Here is a 23612-nt window from a genome sequence, read left to right as displayed (position 1 = left end):
CAATTGGATTTGATATAGGCTTGCGACAAGCTCAAACGAGAGCGCGTTTACGCGCTCATTTTGTATGGCCGGCCTGGCAAGTACGGAATTGGAGAGCGCGTTAACACGCTCATGGCACCAAACCGGATAATAACCAGAGAGATACAACTCCTAAATTTTAAAGAGTATACCGTAACTTTTTGTTTCAAATATGCATCTGCACACTTCTATCGAATAGTAAATATAACTTCCGATTTGTCAATAATATTCACAAATTTAACTGCTACAATTACAAATTTTACTCTTATTGTTTTCACTCTTACAATGTTAGATTTGTTTGATAGTGATGTTGAAAGCGATTGTCAAACATCACACGAAAATGTTTGTTTTACTTATAGTGACAATGAAGTTAGAATATTACCAATTGGAGGACGCATTGATAGTGAAAACTCTGAGGACGAGCCAATTTCACACGACCTGGACACATTATTGTGCATGAAAATTTTCAATTTTTTTTCTCAAATTGCGTTTACTTTTAAATACCTATAAACAAGTATGTTTTATTTCAGTTGTTAGTATTTGTTCTCACCAATACCAGAAATAAATATAAAAAATTGGTCAGTATTTGATTAAAATATTGTCGATTTTGTTACTTATTGTCAGCAATTTCAGTATATATGTATTGAGAAAAAACCTCAGTACTAAAACGGTTAATACATTGTTGAATTAGATGGCAGAGAGTAGCATTAGATATTCAAAATAGCTATGACAGGACAAAGCCAATACTTTTAACTCATTAGACATCTCTCTAAACAGCTTTATACTTTAAATGCTAAATTACCATATTGCCTTACATCTTACCCTCTAATGAACAGCTTTCCTTAATAGTTACTGGAACTCCCAGGAACGGTTTTTCTCTCTGCAATTTTTTCAAGGAAACTTCGTCCGTGATTGTCTCGAGTAGTTCATCAACCTTCTTTGCTTCAAGCAGTGCACTGCTGAACCGATCCTCAACAACTGCGTTAATGATTGGATTTACTTCTTTAACTCTTTCAATAAATATCTCCACGACGCGTTGGCTAGATATCTAAAATGATAAATTAATGTTTTTACTATTCATTTAAAATCTCAAAAAAAGTACAATAAGAAATTCTAGGTTCTGTTTATTTAATGTGTAAATGAATAAATAAACTGAATAGTTTTTTTTTGTTTTTTTTTTTAAACCATGTTCCACAACCTTGATTAATAATAAATAACTATTTGCTACAAAACAGAGTAAAAATAATGAGTAATTAAATTTCTTGTAAAAAATGGCCACTTGATTCGGATCCTGAGAACTGCATGAACACATTGTTGGCAGGCAGTTTTTTCATCAACCCCGGCCCTAATAATACTCAGTTTACTAATCAAAAGTAACCAACCGCAAACTCAATTCCGATCTGTACAATGTTTTTTGGCGTCTCTCTCAGTAAGTAAGCAAATAAAACGCTTATAAGCGTCTCCCGTTCCTTACCAACAGTTTGTAAAAAGTGCTTTTAAGCGTTTTCCACAAACAATGTGTTTAGATGGTCACCCCACCAAAGCAGTAGACAGGTAAATATCAATTTTTGTTGCATGTCATGTTTTGTATATATTTACATATTTTCACATAGTATTTTGATGGATATTATATTACATGTGATGGTGTCATACATATTTCGTATTTGTGAAGATGTAGAGGTGCCAAATAGCCCACAAGAGTAGCTTGTTTCTCAGTTCAATACCTGTACAGTTCTTACATATGTGCTGTACTAATGATATTACGATGTGTTGTTTGTAGTTTAATTTGTGAATGTATAGATTTCAATATAGATGTAGATTTTTTTGTATGCCTTAGCGTAATTTAAATAATGTAAATAAATGCCTTGATACGGCTTGTACCCGGTGAAGTATTCATATAGAAAACAAAATTATGTAAAACATGCTTGCGATAATTTATTATTATTTGAATCTCACTGGAAGTCATTATCATATAAAAATTACTTCATAGTTCATAGTATTGCCGGAACCATAAACTCCTGTGATCCCTCACAAACATGATTTCTCATGTGTGTGATTATAATCCAGGATTCGGACCTCACATACTAATAAAAGAGTTTCTGCTCAATAAAAAGCTTCTTTTCATCTCACCAATAGATGTCTCTAGTGAAGTTCTAGCGATTCAAGAACAATGTTTCAAAATTGGTTTTCATATATATAACATCCAAAAATTTGAGTAGTGTGTTTGTCGATAACCGGTAGAATTGGTGAATGTTACATGTGTGTAAAGTGATGACTTAAACCAGCCTATGAAGGTCGTCAGCCTCGTAAATGTCCAGACTTCCTTGTTCTTCTTCATCTTTGATGAGATGTCAAAAAATAATATACAATCTACTTAGTCCAAAAATGCAAAAAAAACATACTACATAAAAAATGTCCCTTACTGTGTTTTGAGTTTGGACAGCCGAGTTGTCTCAACTTGAAATGAAACGTGCATCGTACGTCTTTATATGAAAGAAGAATGAAGTCTGAGCATCCCAGTATAACACTTTATAAACGTGTGTAACATGCACTATCATGCCATTATTGAACATCCATATTGCAATCATTCTCGAAACTTATATATATATGCAATGGTAGTGGAATTATGATAAAAATTATGTTTAAGTCTAGAGAGATCAGTCATTCATCCCCCATAAAACATTTTTATACCTTTCTATTTCGGATGAGCTCTGCAATCTTGACAGCGCTGGTGACAAGCAAGGGATCCCTTATGGGCGGCAGCTTCTCCGAAGGTTTCCGAGAGAAAAACCAAAATATTGGTTTGGTGATGAAATCCAGGACGAGGAAAAATATCCCGATAATCCATACAGCTATCTCCATTCTGGAACAAACAGATGAAAAGTTACAAAGGTCCTTACAGAAAATATGTTCTTGCATTCTACATATATAAATAAAAAATAAATATTCATTTGTTTGAAAACTTCAATCTGCTAAAGTTATTCATCGATTGGTATGAAATTTTGACAAAACATTAAATCTGCTTAAGTTACTAACTGCTTTGAAATTTAGGTAAAAACGATTTTATCGCAATTGCAGCGCCATCTGTTGAACGTAACAGCAAAACACACAATACTAAACACTGCTCATAGTGACAGCGTGTTTCTGGACAGCTGCTAAAATATTGTATACCCACAAGCTATGCAAAATTTAACATATTAGAAATGTGTGGTTTCTTTTCTTTTCTGTTCCATTTAACCAGACTGTGCTGCAGCACATGTAGTTGAGAAAGGCTGTAAGTCTTCAAACCCTCATCCGCACCCGATGGTGCATAGGGCACTAGATCATATAAACGGATCTTGATCATTGTTAACACTTGAATGAAAGGTGATCAGCCCTCCCCTTCAGGTACTATTGAAGGTCCAGGGTAATATTGAATCAATATTAGAGTGAAAAAATCACTTATGTTTATTTTTCCCCCTCTCTGGGAATCGAACCCGGGACCTCCAGTACAGTAGCCGACCATGCTGACCATTACACTACGGAGGCGGACAGACATAAAATAATAATATGTGCTAACATAATTTTTGCATAAAATAATGTGACATATCCAATACTGGAGGTTCTACCTATAGAGAACACTTTTCACTATAGTAAAATTCATTAACCTTTAATAAATATGGTAATTAGAATATTTACACACTCTGCCTACCCAAATAGGGAAGTAGCATAATGGTGGTATTACTAGCAGCAGATTTACTTGTTGATATTAATAATAGTTAAATGATAGTTAAAAACCAGATCATTTCATTAACCACTATTAACTCACACAAATAACAATATCAATAATTAACTTCTGACCTTACCTTCATGTGAATTACAATACAGTGCCATATGCATCAATAAACACAGATAAAGGAAAGAAACAGTAACCAATCCTTATCTTACTAAACCTAATGTCACATAATGAATTAAAATTAAAAAAAAAAAAATCAAAGTTCAATTTTTTTGTGTATGTATATAAGGGGAAGTGTTTTCTTTACAACGGCAAAAATGTTACTATTCTATTTTTCTACAGTTTTGATCATTGTACCCAAAAGCAGAACGCAATCAACAAAAAAATAACAAATAAAACGGAGACACCTCATCAAATAACTAAAGTAGCATCATGCAAATAGGATTAAATGATCGAACATTGTTACCTATCACCTGACATAAAGTACTTCATTCCACGCCAGATGGTATGAATTCCCACCAACTCATATAAAAATTATAACTAACTACCATGTTGAGGTGTTTGAAATTTCAGGAGCGTTTTTGCCTAGAATTTTCACTCATGAATTACATGAAATTATAGTAACTTTAAACATAAAGAGTAAATCCACTCACGAGTAGGTATAGGCTATGAAACTTAAAAAGTTGAAGCCTGAGTAGTCATGATAAGCGGTGTTGCATAAGCCGTAGCTAGATTTCAGAGTCACTTGGACGTTAGGTGATTAAAAAAAAAAGTGTTTGAAACAATTTACAAATTAATTTCAGGTGTTAATCAATATTAGGAAAATACAAATTATGATGAAAACACAATTCAAAGTATTTTTTAGATGGTTCAATTCTTCTTCTTCTTCTTCTAACCCTTATTTGCACCCAATGGTGCATAGGGCACTGCATTATATTGACGCAGTATTATCTCGATAATTACTTACATGAAGGCCTGCGCTTCAGGAACCAGTCTAGGGTAATATTAAATAAATATTATGGTGTAAAATCACTTTTATTTATTTTCACCCCCCTCGTCTGGGAATCGAACCCGGGACCTCCAGCACGGTAGCTAAACAAGCTAAACGGAGATGGTTTAATTAGAAGTTAAATTTTAATTTAAATTTATAAGTATATAATTTGTCACAGGCGTCTCTTCTCAGCTTTGAGAATAGATGCCTGCAAAGAATTTTAGCCATGCGGTGGTATGACTTTGTGTTTTTTTTTCTTTTTTGTATTACAGTAATCAATTCTATAGAAATCTGTAAGTAAAGGATATTGATTTAATCTAGCATTTAGTGTACAATGTGAACATAAACAACATGTGATAATGAATTCGATTATATTTCCCCTTCCAGAGATAAGATAGATTGACCTAGAGAAAATAATTAATTAAACATTGTGGCTATCACACAAATTTTCCAAGATGAATATTGTACAATTTTATGTCATTAAAATCTTTGCATATTTATATTAACCTTTCAAGGAGTACAATAATTGATGTCTGACTTTCTCTGGGGAGTGGGAACTATTTAACTGAAATATTTTTTTTCACGAAATCAATGTATTATGAAGATTGAAATCATGTAAAAATTATTAAAAAAATATAGCACCTCTTCGAAATATTTTTAATTATGACAAAATTACATACAAATATCCATAGATGTCATTGCTGTACAAGTTACATCATACCAACTGACAGACGGACTTCGACGTACGTTGACGTCGATACTCCTTCGAGGAAAATTCGCACCGACGTTCATTTACGTCCATACTCCCGGAAAGGTTAAATCTGAATAACTTGAAACTTTGGACTGTAAAATAATAGATTGAAAACTTATGCCTACACGTAAGAGTAAACATTAATTACATGTGTTATTGGTCCGTCCATAAACCAACATAACTAATAATACCTCTTATATGTACAAGTATTTGACCCCACCTTGGGAATTGAACCCGGGACCTCCAGTACGGCAGCCAAGCGTGATGACCATTACACTACGGAGGCGGACAAGTGATTTTTTCACTCTAATAATATTATTCAATATTACCTACACTGGACTGGTACCTGAAGCGGAGGACTGATCACCTTTCCTTTATGTGTAAACGATCGAGATAACACTGCATTTATATGATGTAGTGCCCTATGCACCATCGGGTGCGGATGAGGGTTTGAAGAAGAAGAAGAGATATTTACAAGTATATTCCATACATGGGTATGGAAAAAAAGCAAGAAAGTACACTAAGACCTCACTTTGCATCGTAGATACGTTCGAATATATCGCTTCGCGAAATTGAAACAACACAAAGTGAATTGCTATTTTCCATTGGAAATCATATAAACATCAAAGGTAGGTTACCGTATTTTTCATTTAGTCCTTAAATGTTAAAAAAAGAAGAATATTTACATAACAAAACAAAAGTAAAACTTTGAAACAACGCAAAGTGAAACGATGCAAAATGAGGTGTGAATATAATTAAGAAAAAAAAACAATTATGCTCGAGTATATATAAAAAACCATTGCTATAAAAAAGGAACGTTAATATTTACACTTCATTTCAAAGTTTAGAGAATTAATTTACACAGACCATGTTACATTCTTGTCATTTATGGATGTTAAACAAATAACATTTTGAGCGTTGTAAGGAATGTAATATTTATTTAACGTTTAGTTTCAAATTTGATGTGTGGATATTACATTACATGGAGAAAACAGAAAGTGTAATATTACAAAACATAATGTTTGGAACGCACAAGCAGCTTGAAGCAGTCAGGTCATCAGATACAAGCTGTCGCAGTTGGCTCTCTGCAGATTCAATATAATTTTTTCTTTTAATTTTTTTGACATCTCATCAAAGATGAAGAAGAATATGGAATTTTGAGTGTGTCCAATAAACTGTTTACAAATCTGGATTATCTCCAATTATAGGAGTATTTTTCATATTATTTTTTGACATCTCATCTCACCAGCCTATGACGGTCGTCAGCCCCGTAAATGCCCAGACTTCCATATTCTTCTTCATCTTTGATGAGATGTCAAAAAATAATGTGAAAAAAACTCCTATAATTGGAGATAGTCCAGATTGTGAAGTATTTGGACACTCAAAATGTAAATTATTTTTTCTCATCTCAGATTTTTTTATTTGAACCACAGAGTACCCAACTATGACCGCTTGAAGCAGTTGATCCTGACTGCTTCAAGCTGCTATCATACTCTCGGGCTATGTGATGGCAGCTAAATTGAACTTTTTTTCAAATATCCACTACTATACGAACAGTAAGTAGCCTAACGCTTATTATTTAATAAATTAGCATTATTTATTTGGTGACATTAATGTGAAAATCCCCTTAGATAAGCAACAACACAAATTCACAACATTTTGAGTGTGTCCAAATACTTGTTCACCAAATGTGGATTGTCTCCAATTACAGGAGTTATTTTCATATTATTTCATCTCGCAAATAGATGTCTTTAGTGAAGTTCTAGTGTTTCAAGAACAATGTTTCAAAATTGGTTCATATATATATAGAACTTCCAAGAATTTGAGTAGTGTGGTAGTCAATAATGGACGGTCTTTAGCCCGGTAAATGCCCAGACTTCCATATTCTTCTTCATCTTTGATGAGATGTCAAAAAAAAATAACAACACAAATATTCATTGATCACTACAACTACTTGTATGCTGATCTCAGATTGGTTCAGCTGTATTCTTTTGTACTAGGTAACAGTTTGGTCAGTTCATTTTACAATTGGAGTAATTCATACACAAAAGTGACCATCCGCCGCTTTTATTACCCGGTCGTATAGAATTGAACCTTAATGCAGAAATTACATTGTGTTTTTATTAGTTCATGGTGAGCTCTGGAGTTATGAAATTTGCACAGCTCCTTTTATCTGGCATATCTACAATAAGTAAATGATGCCACTGTAGCTCACAGTGTTAACGCTATCTCAAGATGGATATTGAAATGAGATATTCATATATGCTTTGCTTTACAGTTTGTGTATGTAGTGTACAGCTACTTTAATCTCCTTTAACTTCAGTAACATGCCATATTTTTATTAGTATTTTTTTTAATTGAAATAGAAATATTCACAAAAATACTTCAATTTCATACTATTTCTGTGAGCCTAAGCAGCTCATTATTAGAAATAGGTTTCGAATTGTGGTAGGGTGGGTTCTCACTAACCACAGGACCACAACCCGACACATTTATTGATCAGACACTGGATTATTCACCCCATAGATGATATATCAATATATCGTAGTCGTATAGGAGAAAGTGACCAATGAACAAAATATAAAATGTTCAGTAAGGCCATTTAAGTCACTTTCGCTTGGCAAGAAAATAAACATCAATGCAGTTAGTAATTTTTAACAAGTCAATATATTATACTTCCAAGTTTAAAATCGCTTTGGGATTTTTTCAGGGCAATATTAAGCTAGTAAGATATCAAATAGTCAATAATCACGTTTTTGTAAAAAATGCACTTGGTCACTTTCTTCTGTATGACTACGATATATTAAAGGTGTCATCATGAGATGAAGAATTTATCGACTTTAAATTAAAGAAGGTAAGAGTTTGGAGTAAGCTATATACTTCACAAATTCTCAACTAAGGGTGCCATCTTCTGACCAAATTTGAAAACTATCAAAATCGCAACTACACAACATACAGAAGAAATTCAACAACAGTACATATAATATAATATGCATTTAAAAAATTAATGCAAAATGGATGTTCAATAACTGGCAGAGTGGTGAATGTCACACAAATGTATAAAGTGATCACTTCAGCCAGTCAAATGCTAGGATGCTCAGACTTCCATCTTCTTTGATATAAAACAAGTTGAGACACCTTTAATATGAATTGACACACAAATTTGTTGGCATCATAAAAAAATTCTGTTTCAACACTTTTTTATGACAGAAAACCAGTACACATATATATTTGATAAATTTTTCCCATTCCGTTTGAAGCATTTCCATATTTTATTCATTTGCATACATAATATAAACAATTCATATCTTGCAGTCATTTCAGCAACAAAAACAGACTTCCATATTCTTCTTCATCTTTGATGAGATGTCAAAAAATAATATAAAAATAAGTATAAACGTATTAGTAACAAATCAGTGTCACATTTGCATGTATGAAGTTTTCCCTATTATTATTAAAATTGACTTATCAACCATCACACCGCTTCCCCACAGGGATAGGCAGTGAGGGTAGAATTCCATACAACTCTGTTTTTGCAAACGTTCCTCTACTCTTCCACATTCATGTATCTGCTCATACATACCCACTGCTTAATCTAATTCCTGACTTATCCACATTTAAGTTGAGTGTTTGATAATGTCCTAAGAAGACGAAACGCGTCACGTACTAATATATACATAAATAAATGTAGAATTCAATCCAACAAACCTTGATTTATTTTGGATATATTACCCAACAATTCAATATGGAATTCTACCCACTGTCTGCAGTTACAATAAATATTTAAAGTACGCAAACATGCCAGCTTTTCCTGGGTCAACCCCTACTTCTATTTCTATTTATATATTATAAATTTGTTTTAATGTTCTTTAGTCAGTCATTATAATTATTATTTTAAAGAAAAATATAAACATTATTTTTTCATTTACACTAATACTCTAATATCAAATAATTTATTTGAGAATATTTGGAGCATATTTGAATCTTTTTATACAAATACTGGTGATCAAGATTTTCATTGATATCACAACAGAGATAAAGAAGTTATTTAGATGGTTAAATGGAGATCTGGGCATCTACAGGACGGACAACCTGTCATTGGTTGGTCAAAGTAATCACTTTATACACCATGTAACAATTATTATTCTAACATCGATTCAACTACCATGTGCAGCATACAAACATAAAGGTTTTAAGTCTAATTATATGAAATTTCATCAGATAGATGGCAGCACAGAAATTCGTATGTGAAATGTAAAATGTGTCATTCGATTTTTTTTTAAAGCAATTGAGAATAAGTATGTATATTCAGTTAAACACATAAGATAATTGATTTAAAAATATTTGATTAAAAAATCAGGTAATTAAACACGGGAATTTTGCTATTAATAATAAAATAATTTAATAAAACCCTTATCCGCACCCCAATGGTGCATAGGGCACTGTGTCATATTAACGCAGTGTTTATCTTAATCGTTTACACATGAAGGAAAGGTGATCAGCCCTCCGCTTCAGGTACCAGTCCATGGTAATATTGAATAAATATTACAGTGAAAAAATCACTAATATTTATTTTACCCCCTTGGGAATCGAACCCGGGACCTCCAGAACGGTAGCCGAGCGTGCTGACCATTACATTACGGAGGCGGACATTTTGCTATTACACGATATATAAAATATATTTAGTTCGTAAAACTAAAATTAAAAACATAAAAATAAATTAAAAGGAATTTTCTTTAAAATGCCAATGGAGAAAGCAAAAATTTCAATGACATATTTCGATAATTTTTGCTATCATGGAAAAAAGTAAATCTGTGTGCGTACTGTACTTATCACAACAATAAAAAATAATTAACAAATAAATAAATAAAAACTTATATAAAACGATTTGTCTGTAAATAACCTAAAAGATAATAAACGTTTAAAACAATGAAAAAGGTTAGTCAATAAAAATAAATTAAATCTTAATATTTTATAGATAATTTTATTGTATATAGTTTGTCAATATAAAAAAAATCACATGTTCTGTGAATAATAATACTATGTAATTTCAATTTTTTTTTAAATATAAATATTTGTGTTTTTATTATTTACAAAAATACTTCAATTTCATACTATTTCTGTGAGCCTAAGCGACTCATTATTAGAAATAGCTATCAAATTATAGTAGAGTGGGTTCGAACCGAGAAACTTTGACTCAAGGGTTCGCGACACTAACCGCGGTGCCACAACCCGACGTAATCGTAAAATTCCGTAGTGTAATGATTAGCGCAAACGCGCTAAACAGCTACCGTGTTGGGGGTTACGGGTTCGATAAAATCATCGCGGTGGCAACTGTGGGAGTGGCAAATGTTCGACTATATTATAACGAATACTGCGCCTTAAACTTTTGTGCGCGCGAGAAGACATAAAGTATTTTGAAGAGAAATGTGGCGTAGGTATCCCTTAGAATTTTCCACGTATCTGAATTTGGGGACCACTGCTCTAGACAACGGTCCCCGGTTTAAAAACGCTGGTCTAAAACACAATCTGGATGTTGTTTATTGATGTTTCCTATCGAACTAACGGGGCTAAGCGTATTTGCCCATTCGGTGTAATGTGTAACCCGGTGTTCGCAATGTTTAATGCCTAATTACGAGCATTTACATGCCCACTGTCATACGAAATGCAGCCATTATACGAATACGTATTCTCAGCACGACGACAAACTGCGACTTTTGCCATAATTTACGTTATGCAATCATAGACACAAAAATTCACGGGAAGATGTGGCCATTTTGACGAGTCATCTACGTGTAATTTGTATGCCATACGACTGTTGTAAAATATAGTAAATATTAAAGACACGGAGAAAGTTGGAATATTTTAAAATATGTATTTTGAAGAAATACACGACAAATGTATTTAAAAACAATATCACTTTTTACTTGAAAACATAAAAACTCATGAGACAACAGTGCAAACGAAAATATTGGAAATGCTGCAGCTGTCAAGAAGCACGCTGACCGCCATGAGGAATGTAAGTATTGCGTGTTACATTAATGTGCTGGCCTGCGTTGCTGTGTCTCACTCTGGTTAAATGGAAAAAAGCACACATTTCTACTAAGGGGCCTAGGCTTCTTCGTTTCGTTGAATTCATTTAAAATTTTGAATACTTAACGAATACGTTACTTTTGAAACTATTATTTTGACGTGACTATATTATATTTGTATTAGCTTTTAATTTTTACTTATTTTTTTAAATATGTTTTATTTCATTACTTTTTAGTGTTGTAACTCTTTTTCTACGACCACATTTTTATTCTTTCTTTATTTAATTAGTGATTTTGTAAGTTTGTTGTATTCTTATCTAATTGATGAAAAACTTTAAAATGTTTTATATTGAACTGTATATGATTTAATTTTATGTTTTATTTAATATTGTTTACATACCATAATTAAATAAACAAACAAATTAGATACATTCGTAAAAATATGGAATTATTATTACCAATATAAATTGGGAACGTTAAACGTACTGCCAGGTACGTTTTTAGAGAACAAATCGCTCACTCCTTTCAAGAACGTCATAAATCAAAAATCGACAATTTTCAGTTGAGCATGTTTTCTGAATGCCCAAAACATGTACTATATCCCAGTAAAAGAGGCATATTTTGTAACTTAATATTTACCCACTACAGGACAGAAAGTGTTATTTTTACATTTTGAAGAAAATGTCTTGTATAATTATTTTTTTAAATATACTTGATATTTTTCAAATGGAGAAAAAACCTTCAGGTTTTACCTAAAAAGATCTGTTGCACAGTAAAAAGTTCAATGAGTGGCTTGATATTTATTTTTAATCAATTGTATTATATTTTTAAACTTTAAAAACGTTCTCCTGAAAAATCAAGTATTTTGATTTATGACGTTCTTGAAAGGAGTGAGCGAAATAGTAAATACCTTTTGGATATTTCAAGCTTCGAAGAGCCTATTGAAATAAAAATTGAGATTCTTACTCGATCTTTGAAGAGTCTTCAAAAATGCCGTGGAACGAACAAAAACGGCAAACAATACACAAATTTCAATGAACAGTTGACGACCGACTAGATACTAGACAAACGCTAAAATTATGGTTACATTAATTATTGTCAACGATGAATAAGGGGATTTCTATATATTATTTTTGACATCTCATCAAAGATGAAGAAGAATATGGAAGTCTGGGCATTTACGGGGCTGACGACCGTCATAGGCTGGTTTAAGTGATCACTTTACACACGTGTAACATTCACCAATTCTACCCATTATTGACAACCACACTACTTGAATTCTTGGAAGTTCTATATATATATATATATATATATATATATATGAACCAATTTTGAAATATTATTCTTGAATCACTAGAACTTAACTAAAGACATCCATATTCTTCTTCATCTTTGATGAGATGTCAAAAATAATATGAAAATAACTCCTGTAATTGGAGATAATCCAGATTTTGTGAACAAGTATTTGGACACACTCAAAATGTTGTAAAGGATTTCGATATATTCAAATCGACATTATCAGCGCTGAGATCATTCAACATTGTCGGTCGACATCGTTATCGTGCTCGATATCGATTTTGAATGCCTGTTTTAAACATGTCCGCCTCCGTAGTGCAATGGTCAGCATGCTCGGCTACCGTACTGGAGGTCCCGGGTTCGGTTCCCAGGAGGGAGGAGTCAAATAAATACAAGTGGTTTTTTTTACTCTAATATTATTCACTCTAATATTTATTCAATATTACCCTGGACTGGTACCTGAAGCGGACGGCTGATCACCTTTCCTTCATGTGTAAACGATCACGATAACGCTGCGTTTATATGATGCAGTGCCCTATGCACCACCGGGTGCGGATGAGGGTTTGAATAAAAAAGTTTTAAACATGATCTAAAAATACCATTATTACATTCAAATATATTTTTTTTATTTTTCACTTTTTGAAATTTAGATTTTTAACATTTACTTGGTAAACGCTATTTCAAATAAAAATAACACTAAATATCGATTTTTTTAAATTGAATGTAATAAATGATAAAAGAGGACAGTGAAATATGCCGCGGAAAATTTGTGTATAAAATATGTAAAAAATCATGTATAAACATTGTTTAAAACGTATTTGAATAGTTTGTTTTAAGCATCGTAACCTTAATTTTGCAGACTAGAAAAGTCAATAATAATTCCATTCCTAATTTACATTCGAAAAATTTGCTTATCGTAAAACACTCTTTCAGTTTGAACATGATTGAAATTTGAACCTTGGTCAGAATGACATAAAAAGACGTCTTCTTCAATTTTAGAAACACGTGTTAAAAAAATATATATGTATGTTAACCCACAAGACTAAAGCTACTTAATACTATAATATAGAGAACAATTAACTACGTATTCAATATCAGGAAGTGTCAAAAGTAAATAACTTGAACATTGAGGAAACACAAAACCACGAATTCCGTCAATAAGTCATATACCTAGAAGTAAAACAAATAAAAATACATAAATATTAATTTTAAAAAATAAATTAAACGACTTCAAAAATACATGATTCGGGAAATTGAAAATTCAGTATTAAAGGTACCTTCCTACATATTTACTATTGACAAAGTAAATAATTTCTTGGCCTTAAAAAAACACGTAACATTCTTTCGGTTTTATTTCGGAATACACTATTTAATTTTATTTTTAAATATAACCTTTTCTTCTCTAAAATGCTTTGAAATTTTAAATGAATTATAAACATGTTGATTCAAGAAAAAAAACCAATAAAAATGAATTATATCACCCACAAACATAAACAATAAATAAGTCCCTCTCCAAGCACAAGAACATAGTCTCTTTATTGGAGAGAACTATAATTAATTTTAAGACTCTAAAGTATAAATGTCTAGATAATGAGTTAAATTAAAAAACAACTCGTTTAGCTATATTAAATTAATGTAAATAATAAAAACTCCTACGTGGAGAAACCCAGATTTAAAACACACTTAGGACGGGAATGGTGTTTCTACCCGTTCGGTGGATTGATTCTAAGGACGGGAAGGGTATTTTAACCGTCTGCGCCGGCCTCGTTTCAAAGTCAGAAAATAAGGAATTCTTTAATGTTTTTATAAGAATATTATATACCAATCTCTTTATTAAGGTCTACACTGTACGTACACAAATATTAAATCCCGTCGCCAGCGTTCCGCAGGCGTAAAAAACACCTGTCCGAAATGTGTTAACATATCGTAGTCATTCAGAAGAAAGTGACCAAGTGCAGTTTTTACAAAAACGTGATCATTGACTGTTTGATATCTCACTAGCTTAATATTGCCCTGAAAAAATCCCAAAGGATTTTAAAGTTGGAAGTATAATATAATGACTTGTTAAAAATGACTAACTGCATTGATGTTTATTTTCTTGCCAAGCAAAAGTGACTTAAATGGCCCTCCTGAACATTTTACGTTTTGTTAGTAGGTCACTTTCTCCTGTACGACTACGATATGCACTCTGAAGTGTAAAAACCACATACACAAAGCGGAAAATATGTGCAGTTATAATAATATTTTATGATCTACGCGGTAGGCGGTTAAGGTTATAATAAGTATTGAAATGAAAATGCAACCCATGACGAACATGCGGTTTCTAGTTCAAGAGCAGCAACTACACAAATGCAAATATTAAGAGGGGAGCAGAGTACACGCAGTATAATGCTGGAGACTGACCGGAGCATTTCGTCGTAACATAACGTTGTAACATCGCTCCCGGCGAGCAGGTTACGTTACGACGTTTTTTTTTGGGGTCAAGGGATCTTGCATCCCTTATGTCACTGCGACCACATTAGTTCTATTGTGACTTCCCTCTGTATTACAGCTCACTGCCAAGACCTACATGAGTCGTGTAACTCACGACCTGTCTTGGTGGATGATTCCAGATGAAGAAAAAAAAATGTAAAAAAAATTAAGTCCCCAATCAAGTTGAGATTCCCCGCAGTTTGGGGAATTTCCCACAGATTGGCAACCCTGTTTACTTACTTATAACCCTTATCCGCACTCAATGATGCATAGGGCACTGCATCGAATTGACGCAGTGTTATCTTGATCATTACTTACATGAAGGCAAGGTGATCACTCTTGCGCTTCAGGAACTAGTCCAGGGTAATATTAAATAAATATTACAGTGTAAAATCACTAATATTTATTTTCGCCCCCCCTGGGAATCGAAACCGGGACTTCCAGCACGGTAGCTAAACAAGCTGACCATTACACTACGGAAGCGGACAAACCTGTTACTGACCTAAAATTGCATCCGACTTCGGATGGAGCATTCGGAACGAGCGGCGAGCAGCTCGGTTCGCAGTACTGACTATACGAATGCTCGCATCGTAACGTGTTACGTTACGACGAAATGGCTCCGGTCAGTCCCTACCATAAGGTGTCGTCCTAGTACAACGCGAATTTTACTCGTACGAATCCGTGATTAAACATACAGGTCTCGTATAAGTGTCCTAACTAGAATTAGACTAAATTGTTTGATAATCTATTCGCGCGAACTAAGTTCGAACCCTTGCGGGAAGCGAGGTGACAGTTGGTTAGCTATTTAGAAATAAGATTATTCTGGAAGTGTGAGTAGAGCTCGCTTTTCAACACCAGGTCACTTTTATTGAGTGACTGGTGTCTTAACGTACAAGGTGCATGGATATTGAAATAATTAACACACTTTTATACCTAATGAGGTAATTAATAATGAGTATATCACCTATGTATAAACATAATAGATTTTTATCTCAGAGTGCGTCAAAATACATGATTTGCGGTAAATTTTATCACTTTTTTACTATGTTTTTATTATTATTATAAATCATCATCAGTGTACTCACAGGTCGGCATCAAAGTTCTCTTTCGCTCCAAATTACGTATATGTATGCACTTTAACCTTGAGATGTTTATATATATTTATATATATATATATATATATATATATATATATATATATATATATATATATATATATATATATATATATATATATATATATATATATATATATATGCACCATTGGGTGCGGATGAGGGTCATATCTATACTAACGATTCGTCAATAATATTTATAATCGAATTTACATTATTTTGAGCGAAAAATAGTTTTTTTTTCTATGTTTCCGCCCTTATATTGTGTACTAAATCTGAAATGGAGAATTTCGGCAAAACAGCTTTCAGCAATTTTAGCATAAGCAATAAAAATATATTAGCACGGTTAATATTATTTGAAGCCATAAAATGTGTCATCAGTCACTCACAGTCACAGTTTTTTTTTTAATTATCTAACGTCCAAGTGACTCTGAAATCTAGCTACGGCTTATGCAACACCGTTTATCATGTCCCTACTCAGGCTTCAACTTTATAAGTTTCATAGCCTATGCTTACTCGTGAGTGGATTTACTCTTTATGTTTAAAGTTACTATACTTTCATGTAATTCATAAGTGAAAATTATAGGCAAAAACACTCGCTATGAGATATGGCGACCATTTTTCCTGTTGATTTTTAGAAGAGATACGGGCGCGAATAATAGATTGATATCAACGGATATGATTCTGAGAAGATACCCATCCAAAATACAATTTCCTTCAAAAAACAAGATTCTAACTAACTAATTAACTAACCATCACACCGCTTCCCCGCAGGGGTAGGCAGAGAGAATCGAACGCCACACCACTCTGTCTTTGCAAACATTCTTTGCCTCTTCTACATTCATGCATCTCCTCATACATACCCGACGATTATTACGACTCCTTACCCGGCCGCTTTTTTTTTACCGGCAAGTTTTCCTCGGTCGTCCTCTGCTTCTTTTTTCAACTACATTCGCCTCATAAATTTGTTAAAACAAGATTCTATGACTAGATAATCATAAATTTAGTCATTATTGCGTGGAAATTTTAACGATTACTAAAAATGCACAGCAATTTATTATATTATGCGAGTTAAAGTAATGGACTTGAGATAAAATACTTTAAAAACATATATGTTCAAAAAACTGTTAACAATATAATTTCAAACGTGCTCATCAATTAAATTAATCAGGTCTGAAAAAAAAATAGAAATTTAACGATGAGTTTAAACTTTTTTCATTGATTAACATATGTATGTAATGAAGGCTATGGATTAAAAAAAAAAAATTTAAAAATAACTAAAGTCCAACTATGCACAAGTTCTTCGTTTAAAGTGGAATCGACATAAAGATTAATGAAGTAATTATTTTTATTTTATTTTCATATGAAATATGTATTAACTAATTATATTAATATTAATTACTATAATTAACAAATAACAAGCGCGCTTGAGGGACTATTTTACGAAAATTGCGCTATTTAAATTGTCCAAATTTATTGTTATTATTTTTAATTAAATTGATTAGTACTAATCTCTATTCTCTATCTAAAACCAGGTTTTACAGGTTTTTTGTCCGCCTCCGTAGTGTAATGGTCAGCACGCTCGGCTACAGTTCTGGAGGTCCCGGGTTCGATTCCCAGGAGGGGTCAAATAAATATAAGTGATTTCACTCTAATATTTATTCAATATTACCCTGGACTGGTACCTGAAGCGGAGAGCTGATCACCTTTCCTTCGTGTGTTAACGATCAAGATAATACTGTGTTTATTTAACACAGTGCCCTATGCACCATTGGGGTGCGGATAAGGGTTTGAATTTAATTGAATTATACCGAAACATATCTTCAATTCCTACACACAGCTCCTTCCTGTTCTTCCATTTCCTTCTTTCCTTCTATTTTTCACTCTATTATGGTAGCGATAAGGTTGTCGTGTCGCAGGGTATATTCTATCATCTTCCCTCTTCTATTTTCTATTATTTCTTCTTTTTCTTCTTCTGTGTTTGTCATGTCAGGTCCCCCTGATGTCGACTATCATTTAAGAGTAATTGTCCTTGACTTGGGCAGCTCTAAACACCGCCTCGACGGTCCAGATCTCCGCCCAATCTCGTATATTCCGGAGCCAGGAGATCTGTCTTCTGCCTACACCTCGTCGACCCTGTATTTTGCCTTTCAGTATTAGGTGCAATAGCTCGTACTTCTCTCCTCTAAGCACATGCCCCAGATAAGACATCTTCCGGACTTTGATATCAGTCAGCAACTGTCTCCCTGCTCTTGCTCTTTGGAGTCATAAATAAAAAAAACTTGATTTTTCAGGAGAATGTTTTTAAAGTTTAAAAATATAACACAATGTATTAAAAATAAATGTAAAGCCACTTATTGAACTTTTTACTGTGCAACAGATCTTTTTAGGTAAAAGCTGAAGATTTTTTCTCCATTTGAAAAATATTTATTATATTTAAAAAAATAATTAAACAACACATTTTCTTCAAAATGCAAAAACAACACTTTCTGCCCTGTACCGGGTAAATATTAAGTTAAAAATATGACGCTTTTGCTGGGATACAGTACTTTTTCTGGGCATTCCGAAAACATGCACAACTGAAAATTGACGATTTTTGATTTATGACGTTCTTGAAAGGAGTAAGCGATTTGCGTTTATGACCATATCGGTCCATGGAATGCGTAGCATTCTAAGATGTAGTCATTATTTCTAATAACGTTATTTATTCTTTCACTTAAAATTGTATCATTATGTTTTATATTTTAAAGGATTAATTATTTATTATTTTCTGGGAGAACTCAGAATTAATGCGCATGCGCAACAGAACCCGGAATCAAAGTCAAAATTTGATAAAAACCAAATCGATCATCAATGTTTGACCTTTCCTAACCTCTTGACTTATTTTGTCTTCGTACAACAAAAGACCCCAAGACGGAACGACTTATCGATATGAAATATTCTCAGATCAATCACCAGTGCATTTCTAGGTCACATAATTTAAACTCAATTTTATACCAATCCTATGATTTGAATATTTCAAATGATAAATTTAGCACCGCCTAGTATTTATAAATACTCTTTTTCAAAACAGATTAAAAATATGTACATAACATTTTTAGTTTGGAACTTTAGTAAATGGAAAAAGAAATAAAAAGCAAAATCATCCATTTAGAAAATACATAATATATTAATAAATACAATAATAAAATCACAGACCCTAAGGGCCGATCAATGTTGGTTTGATCGTGTTTTTAGTGTTGGCTAGAAGAGTCAACCCTTTTTGGGCCCGAAAGGCCTGTCTCTGTTGACTTATACGACCATCATTGGCCCGGAATGCTTCCTCATTTTTTGGGCCGAATAATAAATCAGTACAGTTTGAATTGTTTAAAAATAAACCTTAAAAAGCTCTTTCCATAAAATAATACAACAAACCAAATCACAAGAGTTGACGTTGTTGAATCTACATTTTTAATACGTTCAATATGCAATGCTTTTGTTTTAAGAAGAAAAATTAACAAAATGTATAAAATTTACAGAATCAAAGATATTCTTACGTAACATAATTAAAAAATTATTAAAATAATACAAATTCTATTAGAATTTAAGTGGTATTCAATTTCCTTCATTTTTTTCTTTCTTCTCTTCTATCTCTTATGTCCCTTTTTTATTATTACAATGTATTTTGTTAGTAAGAGCCAAAATAACTCGCTAACAAGTGGAGGCTTATAAAAAATATATAAAAAATGGTTTTCCAACTTACTCGATTTATTACATACTTTGAATACTCGCTATTTAAGAAAAAATATATTATTCTCAATATTATTAACATTTTAACTTTCATTTTGTTACAAAAATGTTAATAATATTAGTATGTAACTACTCACCGAGATTTTTATGTCTACCAGTTTCGAGATGTACCCGTCTCTTCGTCAGGACAATCACTACCACAGCATACAAACAATACTACCCTTCACTACCATAGCACTATTTACACACTTAAAACTACACAAAATGTTTAAAACATGCGATTTTGGTCGACCCGAAGACCAACATGTACTAGGGGTTGCGGCACAATCATGCATTAAGAGCCGAGGTCAAACATGCACTAGTAGTTTTAAGTGTGTAAATAGTGCTATGGTAGTGAAAGTTAGTTTTATTTGCATGCTGTGGTAGTGATTGTCCTGACGAAGAAACGGGTACGTCTCGAACTCGTTAGACATAAAAATTTCGGTGAGTGGTTACATACTAATATTACTAATATTTTTGTAAATAAAAAAATACAGAAAAATATATATTCGACGTAGAATTCATCGTATTCATACACGTCAAAATCTCAAACAAGTGCCAGTATTTTATAAAGAAAAACTTTTATAACGACGATAATTAATTGTAATTGGTAATACAATAATAAGTGTTCTAAGATTTTGTTTATTCGACCCTCTTAACAAATTCCCTTATTTTTGAATAAGGGAAAAGGAAGTGCCTACGTTGACTTACTCACTCACACGCTGCAAACAAAAAATAAATATTTATGTATTAATTTTTTCCGCCTCCGTTCTGGAGGTCCCGGGTTCGATTCCCAGGGGGGTTTAATAAATATAAGTGATTTTTTCACTCTAATATTTATTCAATATTACACTGGACTGGTACCTGAAGAGGAGGGCTGATCACCTTTCCTTCATGTGTAAACGATCGAGATAACACTGCGTTTATTTGAAGCAGTGCCCTATGCACCATTGGGGTGCGGTAAGGGTTTTATTATTATTATTAATTTTTAAATCAAACACAGATTTTTTTAGTATTTAGAGTTGTATTTTACTGTTAAAAAAAAACACATAAAAAATTAATATTGTGACAATTGTTTCGCCTAGTTATGGCATTTTCAAACGAATGTGGAGATTAAATGGACTGACGGTCCTTAAATAGCTGTGAGTACATTTAATCTTCACATTCGTTTGAAAATACCATAACTAGGCGAAACAATTGTCACAAAATTAATTTTTTATGTGTTTTTTAACAATAAAATACAACTTAGTAGACTCATAAAATCTGTGTTTTATTTAACAATTAATACATAAATTAACATAGAGTTCTACAAATTAAACGCCAAATCAATAAATAATAAATCATAAATAAATAAGTACACTTACTTTAAATATTTTTCTCGTCTAGAAACTCGAAATTAGTAATGTTTATACCGTCTCAATTCTCACAAATTAGAAATCACACTCATAATATTTGCGTTTTGGATCGACTTTTACGAATTTCGACACAAGAACCGAGTCCCGCGATGTTTACTCTTCATTTACGCGGCAATTTGTTTCCAATCGACGCGAAGTGCGTTCAGCGTTTTATGTTGAACCGCTTGCCAAAGAGAGACGGTGTGTACTGAACGCTGTTTGTAAAATGTGTACTGACAGGATCGTCTGACATCATTTTTACGGAAGATAACTAATAATCACTTTATTTATATCGCCGCTTTGCAACGATAATGCTCTAACTAATATTTTCATGAGGATCAATATAAATACATAAAAAAAATTTTTTGACCGTCATGATTAGTTAATCAGGTGATTTAATAGAAAAAAATAACTATAATAATTTTTTTCCACATATATTTTATTAAACCTTACATTAAATTATAATATATGGGTGAATCTGGAAAGTAAATCTGAAAATTTAATTTACATAGAAAAATTCATTTCAAAATTTAAATTCTAAAAAATCATACTTTTGAAACCAATAATAAAACTCAAAAAGAGAAAACACATTATTTTATAAAGCATGTAATGTATCATGTATAAATTGACTACGGCCGTTGATAAAGATTTTGTTTTTTTAAACTTTTACCTTAACTAAAATTTTATTATTATTGTAAAACAATACATAAATAATTCATTCAAGTTAAATTCATTTTGTCAGAAAAAACGTATGTAAAATCATGGTTTTCAACCCTTTCCTCGTTGTGTATATAACATAGAATTTTGTCTAGCCTCACACCAGTCTGATGATGTCGGTAACGACGAAACCCGTTCACTGGTCAAATAAAATAAATGTGAAAAAAAACTATTTACTTGTTATTTTATTATATAAAATGCAGTTTCACCAAGAAATGTCAGTACAAAACTTAAATCTAGTTTTGTTATTAGTCTAGACCGATTTTTACTTAGACATTTATCGTTACAGCGCGACAGTGTCCATAGGTACACTACATACGAGTACATATCGGTGGGTGAAAATTACTCGCGACACTCGACAACTCAATGGCGATGGCGGTTGTGGAAGAGGATGATGAAGTGCGTTTTATTTGCTTAAAAATTAAGAAATTCAAATGAAATCAAACCCATGGTCGATTCCTCTATGAAACAAATTGAGACTTGATAGGTCTATAATCGATTTCTTGTAAATTAGATGTTGACAATGACAAAACTAAACAAGATAATGTTCCCCAGTAATAAATTTATTCAAATGTATAACATGCCACTACCAAAAAAAAGAAGAAAAAAAGTCCCTCTCCAAGCACAAGAGTTCAATATCTTTTTTGGAGAGGCTCAACGCAACTAAAGTTATGAGATTAGATTGAGTAGAAATGTTTGGAAATTGTATTAAATTTTATGAAAAAAATGTAACTCTATTAAATAATAATAAATTAATTAATTAATGAAAAAAAATGCAGCCCTGGCTCGCTAATCTGAACGCAAATCGTGCAATGGGTCATTTTGATTAGGGAATTGTTTGGATTACTGAGTGTTTTGAGAAAAAAAAATCAGTTTATGAAAATTCTCTTTTTCTTACATTTTTGTTTAGGCACTGAATGAGCAATTAAAAAATTAGTTTTTTTTTGAACCAACGAACCTAATTTATTTATTTATTTTATTTACATAGTTTTATTTGAGAATTATACAGCTTATATATAAGAAAATACATATAAAATAGTTAGATTAACAATAATAAAAGACAATAAAATAATTCCACATATCGCTCACTCCTTTCAAGAACGTCATAAATCAAAAAAACTTGATTTTTCAGGAGAACGTTTTTAAAGTTTAAAAATATTATACAATGTATTAAAAATAAATATCAAGCCACTTATTGAACTTTTTACTGTGCCACAGATCTTTTAAGGTAAAACCTGAAGGTTTTTTCTCCATTTGAAAAATATTTAGTGTATTTTAAAAAAGAATTAAACAAGACTTTTCTTCAAAATGCAAAAACAACACTTTCTGCCCTGTAGCGGGTA

General features: G+C 32.3%; 1 protein-coding gene across 2 annotated transcripts in view; it reads right to left on the bottom strand.

Annotated features, from left to right (window-relative positions):
- Nucleotides 1-23612, bottom strand: part of LOC148302878 (fatty-acid amide hydrolase 2-like) — a 40682-nt gene that overhangs the window by 8509 nt on the left and 8561 nt on the right. The window contains exons 1-3 of one of the 2 annotated variants that reach the window (XM_088270905.1): nt 21523-21762; nt 2710-2881; nt 841-1066 (exon numbers count right to left, since the gene is read on the bottom strand). In XM_088270905.1, the coding sequence (XP_088127031.1) occupies nt 841-1066; nt 2710-2880 (397 nt within the window). In that variant the 5' untranslated portion in view covers nt 2881; nt 21523-21762. Of the gene's footprint in view, nt 1-840; nt 1067-2709; nt 2882-21522; nt 21763-23612 lie in introns of those variants that run through there. The other variant, XM_088270906.1, reaches the window with a different exon arrangement.

The sequence above is a fragment of the Brachycentrus maculatus genome, unplaced genomic scaffold (genome assembly GCF_059751285.1).
Source record: "Brachycentrus maculatus isolate JH-2025_06_01 unplaced genomic scaffold, ASM5975128v1 h1tg000401l, whole genome shotgun sequence".
Lineage (NCBI taxonomy): Eukaryota > Metazoa > Arthropoda > Insecta > Trichoptera > Brachycentridae > Brachycentrus > Brachycentrus maculatus.
This window is presented reverse-complemented; position numbering and strand designations above follow the sequence as displayed.